The sequence below is a fragment of the Galeopterus variegatus genome, unplaced genomic scaffold, assembly GCF_000696425.1.
Source record: "Galeopterus variegatus unplaced genomic scaffold, G_variegatus-3.0.2 Scaffold134, whole genome shotgun sequence".
In the NCBI taxonomy this organism is placed as follows: domain Eukaryota; kingdom Metazoa; phylum Chordata; class Mammalia; order Dermoptera; family Cynocephalidae; genus Galeopterus; species Galeopterus variegatus.
Window position 1 is genome coordinate 64,823 of NW_007726245.1, and position 19,218 is coordinate 84,040.

The following is a 19,218-nucleotide window of genomic DNA, read 5'->3' on the forward strand; positions in this document are numbered from 1 at the left end:
AAAAAAAAAAAAAAAAAAAAAAAAAAAAAAAAAAAAAAAAGATGATCTTTATTGTTATTTCATGGGATATAAACAAACCCGAGGCGCACCGTCTCCGGGGCTCTTAGCTCAGACGTCTCTGGACGTCCAGTGGCGTCCAGACTTCGCTGCGGGCCTCTGGGTGTGGGGGGCCCCGGGATCACCCCAAGCAAAGCGGTGGCCAAGCGGCCGCCTGCAAGGGACACCCAGTGCAGAGCGAAGCCGCGTCCGGCGCGCTGCTCCGGCTGCGCGAGTGCGCGCGTGGCCCCGGCTCCAAGCCGAGCCCGGCGCGGCGCTGACCTCTGAAAGATAATGCGAGGGTTGGATTATAGGCCGTGCAGGATTGCGATGAGGGTTCGCTGAAAGTGTTTTCCTCGTTTAGAACGCACGAGCGGTAGCAATCTAGGAGCCACTAAGGAACGGCCCGGAGAAGCCCCCTGGGCACCCAAGAGAGCCGTCTGTGCGGCTGCATTGTGGATGTTTCAGCACTTGGGAGCTTTTGTGATTTTTCAGCACTGGGGCCGCTATGCTCTTTAGATCAGATATGGTTAAGAGAGCAGAGAGGTTCTTGTTTTACAAATAAGACCCATTTCTCAGAGTGCCATTCTTCGTGCTCCCCTCCCAACCTTGGTGGAAAGGGAGGCGGGCTGACAGGGAGGAGTAGGACCCCTGGGAAATCAGGCCCCCAGGCCAGCCCCAGACAGGCCCCAGACTGCAGCCCCCAGTCACTCAGGGCTTGTGGAAAACTCCATGTCTAAGTGAGCCACCACACTCTCAGCACTCCCTTCGACGGCAGGTCTTGAGGGGTGCTCTGTCCCCATGCACGGCCAAACAGGACTCACAGTGGTGGGTTTAGTCAGATTCCATGAGTGTCTGCAGGATTGGTTGGATGTTTCCAAATTACATTATTTGTTAGTATCTAGATCCTTAACGTGCTCACCTGGCATCTGGTCACCATATCTCCCAGCAGCTAGCTGAAAGAAATTTGCTAACTGGGGGAGAGAAAGACTGGGCACTTTGTTTATTCATTTTTCAAATTAAAAAGAATTCCCAATTATGGAAAGAATTCATGGCCACTGTAAAAAGTTGGAAAATGCAGAATTAAGATTGCCCATGATCTCAACACTTAATGCTAATCACTTTTAACATTTACTGGCATTTCCCCCCAGGTAACATACAAATACACGCATACACACACAGGCAGAGTCAGCATCAGACCACATATACAATCTGAGGCATTATTTGTAATAGTGGAGAAGCTAGACACAACCTAAACATCTAGCCATAGACAATGGGGTCAGGTTAATTATGGCCCATCTGTATAGTGGGCTTTCAGACAGCTTTTTAAAATGATGCTTTTTAATATTTGGAGTAAATGGTTATGTATGTTAAGCATACAAGGACATTGCTTCTTGATCTGAATGTTATCATACACCAGTTAGTGTTTCTGGTCTGAAACTTCTTAAATTGTTTGAACTCTTCTGAAATTTCCAGACTCTTATCTCCAGAAATAAGTGAGAGGAAGCAAGAACAGTGCAGGTTGGGGACAGCGGTGAGAGTTGGTGGCAAAAGAGAGGAGCAGTAAGGCATTGCCTCCCTGGGGACCCCAGCCCCCAAACATCTCACAATATAAGCAGCCCTGTAACGACTGCTCAGATATGACTTACCTGCTCCAAATGTGTAGATTGCCCTACACACACACACACACACACACACACACACACACACACACACACACACACACATTTTGGTGGGGCACACCAGTACAGAGCAGAGGAGTATGTTAAAGAAAAAAGAAAAACATATTTAATGATACGAATGAAAGCATAGTTAAGGAAGACTTTATTCAGGGCCATTGCGATAAGGGGAGGTATTGGGCTTAGCTTCAAATACAGCAGAGGCAAGTAGGAATTTGTAGCCAAGGAGCAATGTGGGGATCAGTGGCTGGAAAATTACTACGAGGGGACATCAGTGGTAAAGGTAATTCTGGCTAAACTGACCTAACAAGATTCTTGCTGAAGACAGGTGGGGGTGATGAGACATGACCTGAGGAGTGGTGGAGAACGGGGAAAGTGATCACATACCCAGAGTGATCAGATATCAAGGGTTCAGAAGCCTGACTGAAGTTTGGCCAAGCGAAGAATCTTTGTCAGGTGACAATAGTTGGCCATTTGGAGGGCTTATGTATCAGATATAAGTTGCTTTCTGGTTCTTACATTTTCTTAAATGGACACTATCTCTTTATAGTTATGAATCACCTAATGTTACTATATGATGTATGTAGTTAATTATATAATGGTAATATAAAAATATGGTCCTTTTCCCCCAGTAATAAAGCAGTACCTACTTATTCATCACATTTCAACCTCATAGATATATGTAAAGAAGAAAATAAGACTCTTCTAATACCCTTCAAAGATGACTCTTTATCCCTCTGATACACGTCTATAAGCATGCACCCCCCAGAAAATACTGCTAAGAGCATGGAACACAATAGGTTTTCAAACCAAAATGATTCTCCCCAAGGGGAGGCACATGTGGGGTGTGACTGCTGGAGGGCGCTCACACGCACGTGGCAGAGAGGGCTCACATGTCTTCTGCTCCCTGTAGCATTTGCCAGGAGAGTGAACCTGAAATTCTAAACCAAAACAGATAGTTTCTGAATGATTTCAGACTATCAGAGTTTTTTCCTCTTCTAAGGACAGGCTAAATTCTTTGAACACTACTTGCTGTTTTAAAATAAATAAAACTAATATGTGTTTTAAAAGAGTCCTTTATAAAGTATTTTTAGGGCCAGCCCGTGGCTCACTCGGGAGAGTGCGGTGCTGATAACACCAAGTCAAGGGTTAAGATCCCTTTACTGGTCATCTTTAAAAAAAAAAAAAAAAAAAAGTATTCTTAAGTATTTCTTCCAGAATTACTTACTGAGATATTTATCTCGGTAAGGACAACATGATCTTAGATTTGCTTTAAGATAATGAGGGGGGCCAGGAGAGTGTAGTTGAAACAAGATTGATAGGTTGATAATTGTTGAATTGGGTTGAATCTAGGTAAAGGGCCTATATTAGTCCGTTTTGTGTTGCTATAACAGAAATACCTGAGACTGGGTAATTTATAAAGAGGTTTATTTGGCTTAAGGATTCTGGAACAGCTGCATCTGGCACGGGCCTCAGGCTGCTTTTACTCATGGCAGAAAGTGGCAGGTAACAAGCAGATCATACGGTGGGAGAGGAAGCAAGAGAGAGCGAGAAGGTGCCAGGGTCTTTTTAAACAACCAGCTCTCGTGGGAACTAATAGAGCGAGAACTCACTCATTAATCCCCCCCCCCCAGGGAGAACATTAATCCATTCATGAGGGATCCGCCCCCATGACTCAATCAGTTTCCAACACTGCCACATTGGAGATCAAATTTCCACATGAGTTTTGGAGGGGACAGCCCATCCAAACTCCATCAGGGTCCTTGGAGGTTTATTAGACTATTCTTTCTACTTCTGTATGTTTAACATTTTCCATAGTAAAAATTTAGAATAAGTAAACAAACCAAGATAAATCCGGTGTTTTAAATCTTAAGTCACTACAAACGTGGGTGGTGGGCAGTGCTGCTGGTCTGGGAGGGCAGAGTTGACGGAGCCATTCTCTGCCCATGCAGCCCCTGTACCATATTCACACTTGGCTTTTGAGGGGACATTTTCCCAGAGCTTCTGTGGTTCTCTGTTTAGGCCAGTAATTATGACTCAGCACCCTGCATGGCTTTTTGGCTTTGTTGGGGGGGAAGAAGAGAAGAGGAAGGAGGAGGGTGGGAATGGTCTGATTGACTGCCCCCCAACCCTGATGGGAAGTCAGGAGCAATTCACTCCCTCCTTCAGTTCCCCCATCTGTCAAATGAGGGGCTGGCAGAGGGGATGCCAAGATCCCCCTCCACCCTCCGATACTCCATCTCATGATAGCTGTTTCCTTTCACAGTTCAGTGACACAGGATGAGCCCACGTGTCACAGCCTCAGCAAGCACCAGAATGAGTCCCCCCAGCCCCTCACAGGGATGGTAAAGGTCAGTGAGTCACATGGTCTGGGAAGCCCCTTCCTCCCTCCCCTGGCAGACGCAGGCTGAGCAGCCTGTTAGAAGCTGGGTGGGAGGGTGCAGGAAGCCAGGGTCTGGGTAGTGAGTGGAGAGTCCCAGACCTGGTGGGGGCACAGGTGGGAGAAAGGAGGGGCTTTGGGAGAGTGGGACAACCCATGGTGGTGGGAAGTGGTGGCCCTCAAGGTGCACTGGCACCCGGATGACCTACCTGCATGGGCTGGCAGCATGGGTGAGGGGTGATTTGAGACCATTCGTGGAGCCAGGCATGGAACATTCCAAAAGGATCCCAGACTCAGCAGCGGAGCCCGCGGCCTCAGCCCCTGGCCTGTGTCCCATGGGTTCCATCTTCCCTAAGCGCTTTCCACTCAGTGTTCCACAGAGGTGGACAGAGAAATGGGTGGAAGGGGAGAGAAGATGGATTTCATACTCTTCAGTGCCTCCTGGGAAGGGATGCAGCGGTACATTCTTTCTTGTCCGGCCTTATGTTCTCGGTGATCTTGGCCGTGACAGTCGTCTCCCTCACATCTAACCTCAGTCCCTCCTACTGCAATTCCTCTGAGGAAGCATCTGGCAGGGACTTGGGTGAGAAGAGAAGCCTGGCCAGTGGCCCGGGCACCTGGAGCTCTTAGCAGGCACTGGCCCAGGTGGCCCGGCTTCTGGGAGGGGAGGAGGGACATGGACACCCTGCCCGGTGAGCCCGCCCCACCCAAAGCCATAGCAGGGCCCAGGGGCCTGGGAGAGATCCATGGGGAAGTTGGAGGCATTTGGAAAACCCTGGCTTTTCCCCCTTTCAGAAATCTCCAGAATCCCCAATCAAGCTGGATGTGCCTCCGTCAGCCTGCCCACATTACGTGAGGATCAAAAACTGGGGCAGTGGGACGACTTTCCAAGACACACTTCACCACAAGGCCAAAGGGGTGAGAAATCTGGGGTGTCAGGAAGAACCACCTTTGCTCCAGGCTGGTGAAGCCACCAGGGCTTTGTGGATCAAACAGATGTCGCCCAGGCAAATCAGACAGTCATCTGCTTGGGCAAAGACTGCTGGGAGCAGAGGCTCACATTCTTCACAAATTGCATTAGAAATTTGTAAATGATGCCAGCTCCCTGTTAACCACCCTAATGGATGACGGATGATCCAGAAAGTCAGATAAACGGATTACGGGAACAAATTAATATCTTTCTTAGGAAGACAGATTTCAGAGTAGTATCAGGGAGAAGTTTCTAACACAGCCACCCAAAGCGAGACTGAACTAACTACAGCAGGAGGGAGTGGGCTCCCTGTCACTGGCAGGATTCAAATGCTATTTGGTAGAAAGATTGCAGAGGGGTTCAGTCATGCAGACGGGTTGGACTAAATGTCCTTTAAGGCTCCTTCCTGTCTTCTAAGTGTCTTATTCTGACTCTAGAACACATTGTGTGATTGTAATGTGGGAAAGAATTGAAAATTTCAAGACCACGAAAGCAGAATGACTTCCCACACACTCCCAGAAACCACCGCAGTTAACATTTGGGTGCACTTCCTTCCAGTATTTTTTTTTTTTTTTGGTGCCATCCTGTGACTTTGGGGTTTGCACCCTCTCATTTTAATTTGTTTTGGCTGAATACTGTCGTGGTCCCATAGGAGCCATATCCGCCTCTTTAAATGAGAAGACAGATGAGATGTTCCCAGGGATTGAGCTGTAGACTTTACTCTGGGGCTGGGAGCAGGGCCAGAGATTGAGCCCGGGGTGGAGTGGTGGGCAAACCCAACTCACATCTACTGGGGTTCAGCCAGTAGAGGAAAGAAGATCTGGGTGGGGAGGAAGCCTTGCAGACCTCTAGGAGGAGGTGCCACAGGGGTGGAGAGAATATGCAAGGAGCTGGAGCAGCCAGGAGGTAGGTGACCAGGAGAGCTGGCCCTGGAGGAGGGTGGCTTGAGAGGCCAACTGGCTCGCCCTTACCACCTGCCTCTCTCTTTCCAGACTGTCGATTGCAAGTCCAAATCTTGCCTGGGGGCCATCATGACCCCCAAAAGTATGACCAGAGGACCCAGGGACAAGCCTACCCCTCCAGATGAGCTTCTACCTCAAGCTATCGAATTTGTCAACCAGTATTATGGCTCCTTCAAAGAGTAAGTCTTGCTTCCTGCAGGATTGCTACCTCCCCCACCCCCATTCTCCTGGGCTCTCCTCCCATTGTCCTCTGACCCTAGACCCCTTTTCTTCCCAGATTCACAGTCATTCTAGGGCTAAACCATAGTTTTCCAAGGAAAAAGACCCCACAGTAGGTTCTCATGGTCATGAGATAAAGCTAGGCATATCAATAGTGGTTAAAAGTGTGGGTTGGGGTGTAACTGAGTTTGAATCCTGGCTCCACCATTAACCACTGCTGAATCCTTGGGAAATCTATTTACCCTCTCTGTGCCTTAACTTCCTCATCTGTATAATGGGGATAATAATAGAACCTGGCTCAGAAGATTGTCAACTGCCAACTTTATTGTCAACATGTACAATTTTGTTGTTTTGGTGGCTGGCAGGTAAGGGGATCTGAACCCTTGGCCTTGGTGGTGTTAGCACCACACTCTACCTAGTGAAATAACCAACAAGCCATGTCATGTGCAATTTTAAACAATCAAAGAGAGGTTGTGTAGCATCACGGTTAAGAGCAGAGGTTCTGGAGGCAGCCTGCCCCGGTTCACACCCTCGCTGTGCCCCTTACGACCTGAGGGACCATGGGCAAGTTACTTCATCTCTCTCCACTTTAATTTTCTTGTCTGAAAATAGTGATAATAATAGTACCTACCTTGTAGGAGTTTACAAAGATTAAATGAGTTATAAAGTACATAGGTGTAAAGAACAGTGCCTGGCCCATAGTAAGCATGACATAAGTACAGCTGGCCCTCCGTGTCCGTGGATCCACATCCATGGATTCAACCAACTGCAGATTGAAAATATTGGCGGGAAAATGCACATCTGTATTGAACATGTACAGACTTTGTTTATTGTCGTTATTCCCAAAACAATACAGTCTAACAATTATTTACATAACATTTACATTGTATTCAGTATTATAAGTAATCTAGAGATGATTTAAAGTATACAGGACGATGTACATAGGTTATATGCAAATACCATGCCATTTTATGTCGGGGACTTGAGCATCTGCAGATTTTCGTGTCCATGGGGGTCCTGGAACTAATCCTTGCAGGTACGGAGGGGCTACTGTATTATCTATTATTTGCTTTTAGAACACTGTGTTGTCCAAATAAAATATGACTATGTAATTTAGGCCCCTTTAAAACTTTAGAATAAAAATGCGCAAAGAGATTGTTAAGAATGAATGGCTGAGAGAATGGATTTGCTCTTATAGGCTGGGAGGGGAATGTGACTTTTGGGGCTCAGCCTCCTGCACCACTTCACCACATGAAGAGAGCCACAGAGGTGTACCTGGGACCCCATGGCAGAAAGGTGGCTCCTGGTGACACCACCTCCCTTTATGACAACCCCGGAATGTCTGAGCTGGGAGAGACCTTGCGTCTTTGAAAGAGACGCTCGTCTTCCAGGGCCGGTGGTCCTCAACCCTGGCTGAACAGTAGGATCGCCTGGGGAGTGCAAAATACTGATGCCAGGATCACCTGCACCACGGGCGGCAGATTGTTGGGAGGTGGGGAAGGCACAGACATCTGTGGTCTTCAAAAACTCCCAGGCGTTTCTAATGTACGGTCTGATTGTGAACACTGTCAGAGGGCTGCCTGCTTTGTGTGCTGTGAAACTAGGGCTTCAACAGGAGTGCTCTGTGACTGTGAAGTTCACGATCTCTAATCTTTCAGCTCAGTTGTTAACTAACAGGGTCTCTGGGAATTTTCCTTGACGGGCTTCACTAGGCCACAGTACTTTATTTAGTATGTTCAGGGCCCTGTGTAAGTCACTTAAATTTCATGCCCACCACAACTCTATAAGATTGATACTGTTATCATCCCCACTTTACAGATAGGAAACTGAGGTCTATAGAGGAGATGGAACTTGTGAAGTCACACGTTCTGAAGTTCTGAAGCTGGGATTCGTACCCAGGCAGAGCCCTTGCTTTGAATCTCAATGCTCTAGCACCTAGCTGCATGGCCCCGCAAGTTTCCAGCTCTGTTCTGGAACCGGGAAGCCTTGCTGGTTTCTAGAAGGCAATTGAATGGGCGTTAGGAAGCCCCAGGAGGCTACCAGGCTGTGCTTGGTGGCAGTTCAAACCCATTTGCTTTTCACAGAGGGAAGTCCCATTTCTCACAGTCTCAGGTACGTACCTTGGATGCCCAGGGGGTCCTGCGGAATGTGAATGATGCACAGCAGCCCATCCCCACGATCACACTAGTAGCCAAAGCATGGCCAGTGAGCGGGCTCAGTCATCTTTTGTAGACGAGAATTAAAGTATGTCTTAGAGATTGTGACTTGCCGAATGTTACATTCAAGTCTGTTCACTAATGATAAAAGCCACTCCTTTTCTTCAGAGCTAATAGGCATCATAGTTTTTTTAGCTCCTCAGAAATGTGATGATAAGAAAACAGTGGTAAGATGTAAACTCTAAAGGAGCTGGGTGCAAATGTGAAAAATAATCCTTTCTTATGTATTTGCATGTTGACACTACCATGTGCGTTCGAGGCACCAGTGTTACCGTGGTTGCTGCTGCTTCCATACTTGGAGCTGGCAGGGCCGGGAGTATTGCTGGAAGTTTTGTTTGGGGAGGGCGGGCTCAGCAGTTCCTTATGGCAGGAGTGTCCTTGAGGACAAATATCGCCAAGTGTGTTTTGTCTTTGTGCTTTTTGCTTTAATCAGGGAAGAGATGTCAAGACACTCTTCATCCACAGAAAGGCCATTTTGTTCTGAGATGTTTATTCTCCTTAATCAGGAATTCATTCCTTAAATAGTTTTGTTTGTTGCCATTTCAAGAGCCTTTGGTGCTGATGGGAAATCTCAAGGTTGCTGTGTGTGTGTATGCATGTGCTCACACATGTGCGTGCGCGCACGCGCGCGCGCGTGTGTGTGTGTGTGTGTGTGTGTTTCAAAGCCTTTCTGATTGAATCCCTTCCTTTGGGATATCTTGAAGTCTGGGAGGGGAGGGGATAAGCAAGTTTAGAAATGACATATGGAATTACTGGATGAGCAGCTCTGAGACTGAGAAACATCACATTTTGCAGAGCCTATGACATTGGACTATGCGTGTGCAGCTTCCCCCAGGGCAGCCCCCTGGGGCCCTGAAGGCTGAGACTTGAGGGCTGGGTCCAGTCCCAGCCTGCACAGGCTCCTGAGGAAGGGTGGGCCGGCACTCGACGTCTGTGGGCTTGCAGTGCCCCTGGCCGGAGGGTGGAAGGTCACACCGCAGGCAGTTAAGAGCCTGGGCTTGGTACCAGCGTGATCCAGGTGTGAGTCCTGGTTTTGCTCTTTACCACATTTATGTTCCCGGGCCTGGTACTTAATCTTCCTGAGCCTTGAGACCCCTGACTATAAGATAGACACAAAAACACCTCCCTCACAGACTCAGTGAGACCCATGTGTGAGTTGCTTCACCCATAACTTGGCTGATAGTGAGTACTCAGCACACAGGAGCTGCTGGGAGAGGGACTGGCTCATCTTAGCCGTGACAAGGTGCACAGGTGCTCCCCTGACTGGCAGAGAGGTGGGACATTGCTGTGGCTTGATGGGACGCTCCTCTGAGTCTTGTGTGTGTCTGAGAAGGCTTGCACCCCTTGCTGAGATGAACATGCTTAAAGAAAAAGTGCCTGGAAGCAACAAGGGTCCCCGTGGGCTCTTTGTTCAAAACTGATTAAGAATTTCAAGATGGCAACAGCAGAGCGTGGAGCCCTTCCCCGCTAAGCATGGGTCCCCTGGAGGGGACAGTCTCCGGTGAGAGACCTCTTGCCCTCCTGGTATCTTATTTCAGTTCCTGCTTCTGTGGACTGAATTAATCCCCATTTAAGGCTATCTCATTGTTGATCTTCCTGATGTCTTCCTGTCCCCCAGGGCAAAAATAGAGGAACATCTGGCCAGGGTGGAAGCGGTAACAAAGGAGATAGAAACAACAGGAAGCTACCGGCTGACGGGGGATGAGCTCATCTTTGCCACCAAGCAGGCCTGGCGCAATGCCCCCCGCTGCATTGGGCGGATCCAGTGGTCCAACCTGCAGGTGAGCTTCCTCAGAGCCCAGCGGGAGAGGGGGCTGGAGGTGGGCAGTCCCTGAGCAGATGACTCTGGAACGGCTGAGCAGAGCTGTGTCCGGGGCTCCCCAGGCTGACACTGCACTCCTGGCTGCTCTCTTCCCCTTCCCGAACATGAGTTGGGGGCTCACTGGGTCCCCCTCTAGGAGTCTAGAATCCTATTTCAGCACTAGGGTTTCTAGCTGACCGTTCCATCTTGTGTCCAATTTGGGAGACTGAATGCCATCCCAAAATCAAACAATGACCTTGTTTTTATTATTATTGAGGTGCTGGTGCCACAAGAGGGTTGTTTACGTCGAATGGTTGAATTCTTGGCTCCGAGAGAACATGTTATTTATCCTAGCCTCCTAGGCCATCTTTTCCTTGGGGGATTATTTATTGTTGGATAACACCGAAAGCACTTAGAGAAATTGATTAGAAATGCCAGTGATACCAGCTCTGGCTGTGTTAAATGTGCTCATGTTACAAAGGAACTAGGCTGGGGATGTGGGAATCCTGACTCATGGTGCTTTCAAGTCAGGTTTTCTTGCGATTTGGGTTTTGCTGGGGTCTTCTGAGTGGGGTAGGCTGTCCTCCCCTAGGGTCGGTTGTGAGATGGGTGTTGTCCATGTGGAGAAGAGGATGCACTCTTCTGCAGGCTGTTGGGGTGTTGGGTGTTTGGGTTGCTCCCCCTGGTCCCTGGTGGCCTCTGATCACCCCCAAAACCTCTGTCCACATGGTCCTTGATGGGTGTGGTCTGGGTGGGCTGTGTGCAGGTCTTTGACGCCCGGAGCTGTTCTACTGCCCAGGAAATGTTTGAACACATCTGCAGACACGTGTGTTATGCCACCAACAATGGCAACATCAGGTAGGCGCGCGTGTCCCGGGGCTGCGGTAGGGCCCACCTGCTCCACAATCTTAGCCAAAAGAGGCAGGTGGGTTGAGGGAGGCATCTCTAAGCAACCAGGGAGAGAGGAAAAGGAGAAAGAGTTGGGCTTCCTCAGGAGCTCTAAGAGCAAGCCTGGCCTCCACGGGCTTAGCCCATTTCCTTGGTTTCCTTCTGACTTGGAGCCATTTGGAGGGGATGGAGGATCTTTAAGAAGTAACTTCTGGGCCGGCCCGGTGGCGCACTGCTACAGTGCGCTGCTTGGGAGCGCGGCGACGCTCCCGCCGAGGGTTCGGATCCCACATACAGACTGGTTCCCGCTCACTGACTGAGCGAGGTGCGGGTGCAGCGCCGAGGGTTGCGATCCCGTTGCCGGTCCCGGTCCGGTACGGGCGCGACACGGAGGGTTGCAATCCGTTGCCGGACACGAAAAAAGACAAAAAGGAAAAAAAAAAAAGAAGTAACTTCTTCACTGTTCAGGGTCAGAGCCTCCCAGTTCTCAGAGGGAATGAGAGGTGGTTCTTCCAGCAGATGGCTCTGGTGTTTTTCTTCGAGGTGGCAGAGTCACTGCTCATCACTGCATGTTCCCTCACCCCACCCCCATCCTCAGCCTTACCTTCCTCCCCAACCAGAAAGGTCCAGGCTGATAGAACTGAACAGCTCGTTCAGTCATTCATTCATTTTTGTGTTTAGCAAACACTCAGTGTTCACCTAATGGGGACCCATCATAGGACTAGGCTGGGAGGCAGCGGGAAGAGGGGCAGGGGAGTGGGATGCAGAGGGGACAAGACCCTAAGATGCTACCCCCTGCACCAGACAAGATCCGAGCAACTTGACTGCAAGGAGAGAAATATAGGGCAGCAAGGGAATGGGCTGTGAGGGGCAGCTAGCCTGGCCCGAGGGACAGGGAGGGCTCCTAGTGAGGGACAGAGAATCCCTATGCTGGTCTTGAAGGAAGGTAGGAGAGGAAGGAGGAGAGAGTACGTCGGGAGGTTGGGCCAGTCAGCTCAGGTGCAGGGGGCTGCAGAGCAGGAAGAAGGGAGGGGAAGGCAGGGCCAGCAGGGGATGGCTGGGACCCTGCCAGGACCAGGTGGTAAACAGTGCTGTCTCTGTCCCGGGCAGGTCGGCCATCACGGTGTTCCCCCAGCGGAGCGATGGGAAGCACGACTTCCGGGTCTGGAACGCTCAGCTAATCCGCTACGCCGGCTACCAGATGCCTGATGGCACCATCAGAGGGGACCCTGCCAACGTGGAGTTCACCCAGGTACTCAGCCCAACCTCAGCCCCCAGCTCTTCAGGCAGGGATCCCAGTGGCGGGGGAGAAAAGTGGAGTGCGAAGGAGACAAGGTGCCCTGGCCTGCAGACTCAGCGGATCCGTCTTTCCTCTCTGCCTCGCCCCCCCCCCCCCTGTGCATTGACCTGGGCTGGAAACCCAAGTATGGCCGCTTCGATGTGGTGCCTCTGGTCCTGCAAGCTGACGGCCGTGACCCCGAGTTCTTTGAAATCCCGCCTGACCTTGTGCTTGAGGTGCCCATGGAACATCCCAAGTAAGCGGGCTGAGGGTGCTGGGGGGTATGAGCCAATGTGCATGCTTCTCCTTTCCTAAGTGAGACCCCAGCCCTCAGGCTCCTCCCTGACCCTTCCCCAAAGCCCAGCCAGCAGCAGGTGACACCCAGAGGGCCACCTTTCCAGGCTCACTCTGTCACTCTTGCATTCTGCAGCAACTCTGCACTTGCACCTGGGCCTCAGACCTATGAGAATATGTTGACGGTGAGAGGAAGGCAGAGGCTTAGACTGACGGGCTCTCAGCGCTTGGGAAGCAGGGACTTCAGGAGAGGAGCCCTTTGAGATTCTCGAACTGAACAGCCTGGACCTCATTTGTCCTCCTGCCCTCTCCCTTAGGTGCCCTCTCTTGGCTGTAGGGGAAGTGTAGGGCTGCAGTGACTTCAAGAGCTCAATTGGTTCAGCCCTGCTCTAGGCAGTTCTCTTAAATGCAAAAATGCCTCCATATGTTGAGACTTACTATGTAGCAGGCATTGGACTGGGCTCTTCTTCTCGTCCCTTGAGTGCACTGAACTCAGTCCCACCTCAGGGCCTTTGCACTTGCCGTTCCCTCTCCCTGACATGCCCTTTCCTCAGAACTTTGCAAGACTCATTTCTTGCCAAAAGGAATTTCCTATAATGTCACCCCCTCTGAGAAAGCTCTCCAGACCACCCAGTGTAGAGTAGGCACCCTCTCCCTCAGCCCAACATGTCATCTTGTTTTTATTTTATTTATTTATCTGTTTACCTGTTTTATAGTCTAGAGTCTAGATGTTAGACTGTAAGCTCCTCAAGAATAGGGACCTTGCATTTCTTGTTCACCACTAAATCCCGACACCTCGTGGGGTGCCTGGTACGCAGTAGTTCAGTTCTAAATATGTGTGGAATAAGCGAATATGTGTGGAATAAGTGAATGACATCATTATCCTCATAATAATCACATGAGTTTGATGCTATTATCTCTATTTTGTTGATGGAAATACTGAAGCTCAGAGAAGTTAAAAACATCCCAAGGTCACGGCTAGTCACTGGTGAAGCAAAACTTGACCCCCAGCTTTCTGACACTGGAGTCCTTGACCGCTGTGTTATATTGGATTCGCAGCATTTAGCACAGGGCCTGGGTCATACTTGATGCTGAATATGTGTTTGCATGAGTCAATGAGTGAATGACACCTAGTGTGCTCAATTCACCTGTCCTGGTGGGAGGAACTTAGAGATCATCTTGCAAAGGAGTTTTTTTGGTTAACTCTTTTTCTGAAACTTTTTTCCCAGAGGGGGAGGGGGCAAAAGTGAAGACCCCAGTTGCAACTGGCTCTGCCTCCCTGACAGGTATGAGTGGTTCCGGGAGCTGGGGCTGAAATGGTATGCCCTGCCTGCGGTGGCCAACATGCTGCTCGAGGTGGGTGGCCTCGAGTTCCCGGGGTGCCCCTTCAATGGCTGGTACATGGGCACAGAGATCGGTGTCCGGGACTTCTGTGATGTCCAGCGCTACAACATCCTGGAGGTAAGGAGGGCCGCCCAGCTGGGCTGGCTGGAGGTGTGGATCTGTGGGTGGGTCCTGAGGGCTGACTCACCCCCATTACTCTGCCTCTGTAGGAAGTGGGCAGAAGGATGGGCCTGGAAACACACAAGCTGGCCTCACTCTGGAAAGACCGGGCTGTCATTGAGATCAACGTGGCTGTGCTCCATAGTTTCCAGGTATGTCTGGTGTTTTGTGGTCTGAAGACTTTTTGGTTAGAAGGTCATCTGGCCCAGCTACTCATCTGATGCTTGATTTTCCCCTTTCAGCACTGTTTATTTATTCATGCAGGTCTGCACCAAACAGGTATTGAACACCTGGTTTGTGCCCGGCACTGTGCTAGGTGCTGGGATACAGAGATAAATAAGCCCTCTTGCTCCGTCTAGTGGTCCAACTACAGGCAACTCCTTACCTCCTAAGACTGGTCAAGCCCTGCACTTGGGCACTGAATCCTGTCCTCTGAATTGCTCGAGGGCTTTACTTCTGCAAATCCCCCACTCCCACCCTGGTATCATCATGACTCCCCCCCTCTTCTGGATCATTTCCATCAGGGTACAAGCAGGTGGTAGCTCCCATTTCAAACGAATAGTTAACCAAATAACTACCCCCAAATCTCAGGCCCCTCCAGCTACTACCTTGTTTTTCTCTTTAAAAAAAACCATCAGGGCCGGCCCGGTGGCGCACTGGAGAGTGCGCCGCTTGGGAGTGTGGCGGCGCTCCCACCGAGGGTTCAGATCCCATGTGAAGACCGGTTCCCGCTCACTGGCTGAGCACGGTGTGGGCGCAGCACCAAGGGTTGCGATCCCATTGCCGGTCCCCGGTACGGGCGCGACACCAAGGGTTGCGATCCCGTTACCGGTCAGTAAAAAAGACAAAAAGGAAAAAAAAAAAAACCATCAAAAGATCTCATTACACTTTCTCATCTCCTGGCTGCTCCAGTCTGGCTTTTATCCCCCACCACCCCTCGGGTCTTGCTGGAATTCTTAAGGTTTTTCAAACTCACCAAGAGGAGCCCCACCTCAGGGCCTTTGCTTTTACTTTTCCTCTGCCTAGAATCTTCTTCCCACGAGTCATCTCATGGCTGGCTCCTTCCTTTCATGCAGGTCTCAGTTGCCACCTCCTTAAAGAAGCCCCCTGGCCATGCTGTGCAAAATGACACCGCCCCATTGCCATCCTCTCTCTCTCTCTCTGTTACTCCTTTAACTCTACTTTATTTTTCTTCATAACACAGTTCCTGGTATTATATTATACATCTATTTCTTCCTTTCTTTACTTCCCCCCACTAGAATGTAAGCTGCAGGGGACAGGGGCCCTGTCTCTCTTGCGCACTGCTGTACCTCTAGTCTAGAAGAGTGTCTAGCACATGAGAGATGCTAAAAAAATGTGTATTGGATGAATGAACGAATGAATGAGAGCCACATCCACGTGAGCAGTGGCTCTTGCTTCCCTATGCTGAGTGACAGCAGGTTGGCTCCTTTGTGGGACTCAGCCCTCTGGTCCATCTGCTGCTGTTAGTCATGTAAACACTTCCCTTTGGGAAGGAGGCCTGGGATGTGAGAAGATGTTACTTTAGAAGCTGAGACCATCTCCACAAAGCTGGTAAATGCCCTGGAGACCAAACCACTGTGCAGAGAGTCATTCTTTCACTTGGCAAAGTTTTATTGAGTGTTTGCCCTGTGCCAGGCACTAGGCTGGGCCAAGGATGTGAGTGGTGAACAAAATATATATGATCACACACTGTTCCCCACGGCTGGTCACCTCATAGGCAGGTCAAGCCTGTGCTTGATGCGGGAGGGGGAGCAGGAAGAGCCCCCCTGGGCTGGCTGTGGACCACACATCCTGACTTGGGGGGACACCCACCACCAGCCACGACACTGGCAGGATGCTGATACGTCCCGGAAAATTGCTGAGCCTTGGCCGTCTCCTGACCTTGTCCAACCCCTGCCCGAGTCTCCAGGATTTCCTCGTCACCTTCCTGCAGGATGGACTTCAGAAGTCTTGGTCTTATTTCCTCATCCGTAAAATGGGGATAATAATAGTACTTCCCTCAGAAGGTTATTATGAGAATTACATAAAAATTCCTGCAAAATGTTTAGTTGGATTGACTGGTCCATGGTGAGCATTCATTCTGTTGTTATTTATTATGGTCACCATCATCATCATAGCTATCATCGTTAGCTCCTGTGCTTACAACTGGTCTGGCACCCAGGAGTTCTATATATGTATATATAAAATTTTAGAAGGTGTGGCTGGACTTACCGGGCCTGACATCAGCCGGCTCCTCTCGTGCCTCCCAGCCCTGACTCATGTGGTGTCCTCCTCCAGGACTGCCCTTCCCCTGGCTGACTTGTACCTATCTCTCAAGATCCACCTCCTCACAGAATCTGTCCCTGAAAGTCCGCATCTGTCCCCTGGGCCTCTGTCCGGCATCAGATCCTGTCGGCTGCCTATCCCCAGGGCTCTGTGCTCACCCACATCATAGCTTCCACCAGGCCAACTTTCTTCCACTTCCCCTAGTTAGACTATAATCTGATGTAGAGAGGGGGCCGTGTCTTTCCCCTCTATGATGCCCGTGCCTTCCCCAGTTCCTGGCAGCTGGAAATAATACTAGCAGCTCACATTTACTGATCATTTACTGTGCTTTGCTTGGACCAACTTTCAACTACCTCCTGATGTAGGAACTGTTATTGTCCCCATTTTACAGATGAGGAAACTGAGGCTTAGGGAGTTTAAGGAACAAACAGCCCAAGGTGTCATGGCTGATAAGAGGCCAGGGTTTGAACTCTATATTAAACAAATATCTCCTGGCCAACAGGGTTGCCCCAGACATTGAGGGTTGTGACTATCCTTGCTGGATCATTCCAGGTTGGCTCAGACTCCACAGCCTCTAATTTTAGGATGTGGGTGATTTGTCTTCCATATGCCACAGTTCTCCCCGTGCTTCAGACCTCTCCACAGGGGTGTCTAGTTCCTTCTTGGCTAAGAAGGCTACAAGCCCAGGGAAGTGACTCTTGGGACTCTCACCAATAAAAGGCTAAGACAGTATTTTCTTCACCTGCAAAAAGGCGCTTCAGTTTGAGTTGTCCACATCCAGAAAGAGCCATGTGCTGGGAGTTCAGGGACACTTGTGGGCATGAGAAGCTGGATGCTGCCCCCAGAGGGTCGAGGGGAGGCCCCTATGTGATCTGGGGGCTGACCGTGGCTGTGGTGACTTCCTGGACTCCTTCAGAGACTCTGAAATGCCTTCTGTTAGGTTATTTATTTTCAGCAGGGAAGGAGGGGGCCAGGAGGCGTTGCTCTCCCATTTTACAGATTGCCAGGCCCTCCCGTGCTCCATCTGGGAGCCCTGCAGCCCACTGGCCGCTCTCCTGACTCCCCCACCCCTTATCTCAACTACCCTTCTTGCCTTCTTCTGATATAGAAGCAAAACGTGACCATCATGGACCACCACTCAGCTGCAGAGTCCTTCATGAAGTACATGCAGAGCGAATACCGGTCCCGCGGAGGTTGCCCGGCTGACTGGGTTTGGCTGGTCCCTCCGATTTCTGGGAGCATCACCCCTGTGTTTCACCAGGAGATGTTAAACTACGTCCTGTCCCCTTTCTACTACTATCAGGTAAGGGAGCTCAGGTGTGTGTGTGCACACGTGCACACATGTATGCACACATTCATGCGGGGCATACAGGGGAGGGTCAGGGACACGGGGCTATATTTTTTTGCTTTTCAGGCCCCAGTCAAGGATGCTGAGCAGATTTTGTCCATTTCCACAGAGAGTGGAACTGCAGGAAATGCCTTTTATCGTGCTGTTAGTGGCCTAATGCTCTGATGGGTTTAAGTTCTTAAGGGTGGCCTTCGCTGCACCTGCTCCCATGGGAGGGGCCGGTGACGTCAGCTGGCATAACAGAAGGTGTCCTTGAGTCAGACGCTGTTGATTCTGCCACTTCCCTAGCTGGACGATCTGGGGTGGTTGTTTCACCTTTCTGAGTCCTGATATTCTCGTCTCTAAAGGAATGGGGATTAACTCCATGACAGGAGGTTGTGCGAGTCACATGAGCTGGTGCCTGTACCAGCTTAGCCCAGTGCCCCACCCAGCATGCACTCAGTAGTCATTAGCCATTGGAGCGAGTTCATTTTTAGTCAAAAAGGATTTGTGTTAGATTTGGGGAAGAGCTTCCTCATCCTAGAGGTGGTAAGCAGGGTGACCCATGTCCTGGTTTGCCCAGGACAGCTCATGCTTGTTGTCCTGGCACCTCCTCTTCCTCTCAACAGTGTCCTGGTTCAGGCCGTACATTATTAGTCTGCCTGGTGATAAGACACTGAAAGCAAAAGAGACGCAGGGCCTCTGCCTTCCAGGAGGACACTAGAGAGAGTGAGAATCAGCTGCCCACCGTGATGTGCAGGCTCCATGCCAGGCGCTGGGGATGCAGCTGGGAAGGGGCTCCCTGTGGAGTCCAGTGAGGTGGGCGTGGGAGCGGCCTGCTCACCCTCCCCAGGTCTGAGTGGGTGAAGGGTCCCCTACCTCTCCAGCATCCTCAGGCCCAAGCCGAGCTAGGACCCGTCCTGCCCTCACATCTCCCTTTTTTCTTGAAGGTGGAGGCCTGGAAAACCCATGTCTGGCAGGACCAGAAGCGGAGACCCAGGAGAAGAGAGATCCAGCTGAAAGTCTTGGCTAAGTGAGTGAGTGGCCAGTGGCAATGTCCCTTCCACCTCCAGGCCTTGAAGGGCAGGGAACACAGAGAAAGGATATTCTTTGGGGGCGGGGGAGGGTGACTCCCAGAGGTCTGAACACCGATTCTGAGGGTCACCTGCTGCCTTGTCCCAAGCTCCTCTCTCGTCTCTTTTCCCAAAGGATCTGAGTCGTGAGCGAGGGGAGGAAAGGCAATTAGTCAGGGTTGACAGCTGGTGAGAAATGTGGGTTGCTTTTCCTCAACCTGGCCCACCTTAAATGCTGTCCCCTCCTGTTCTCCTGGGCCCCCATGTTCATCTGGAAGGCCAACTCAGCACACAGCATCTGTCTG

At 50.5% G+C, this 19,218-nt stretch overlaps 1 protein-coding gene across 1 annotated transcript in view; it reads left to right on the plus strand.

The window, feature by feature from the left end:
* Nucleotides 1-19,218, plus strand: part of NOS2 (nitric oxide synthase 2, inducible) — a 37,316-nt gene that overhangs the window by 4,765 nt on the left and 13,333 nt on the right. The window contains 11 exon segments of the mRNA XM_008589145.1: nt 3,982-4,066; nt 4,891-5,013; nt 6,058-6,206; nt 10,081-10,243; nt 11,030-11,121; nt 12,262-12,403; nt 12,547-12,686; nt 14,011-14,185; nt 14,278-14,379; nt 17,622-17,816; nt 18,791-18,873. Of these exon segments, the coding sequence (XP_008587367.1) occupies nt 3,982-4,066; nt 4,891-5,013; nt 6,058-6,206; nt 10,081-10,243; nt 11,030-11,121; nt 12,262-12,403; nt 12,547-12,686; nt 14,011-14,185; nt 14,278-14,379; nt 17,622-17,816; nt 18,791-18,873 (1,449 nt within the window).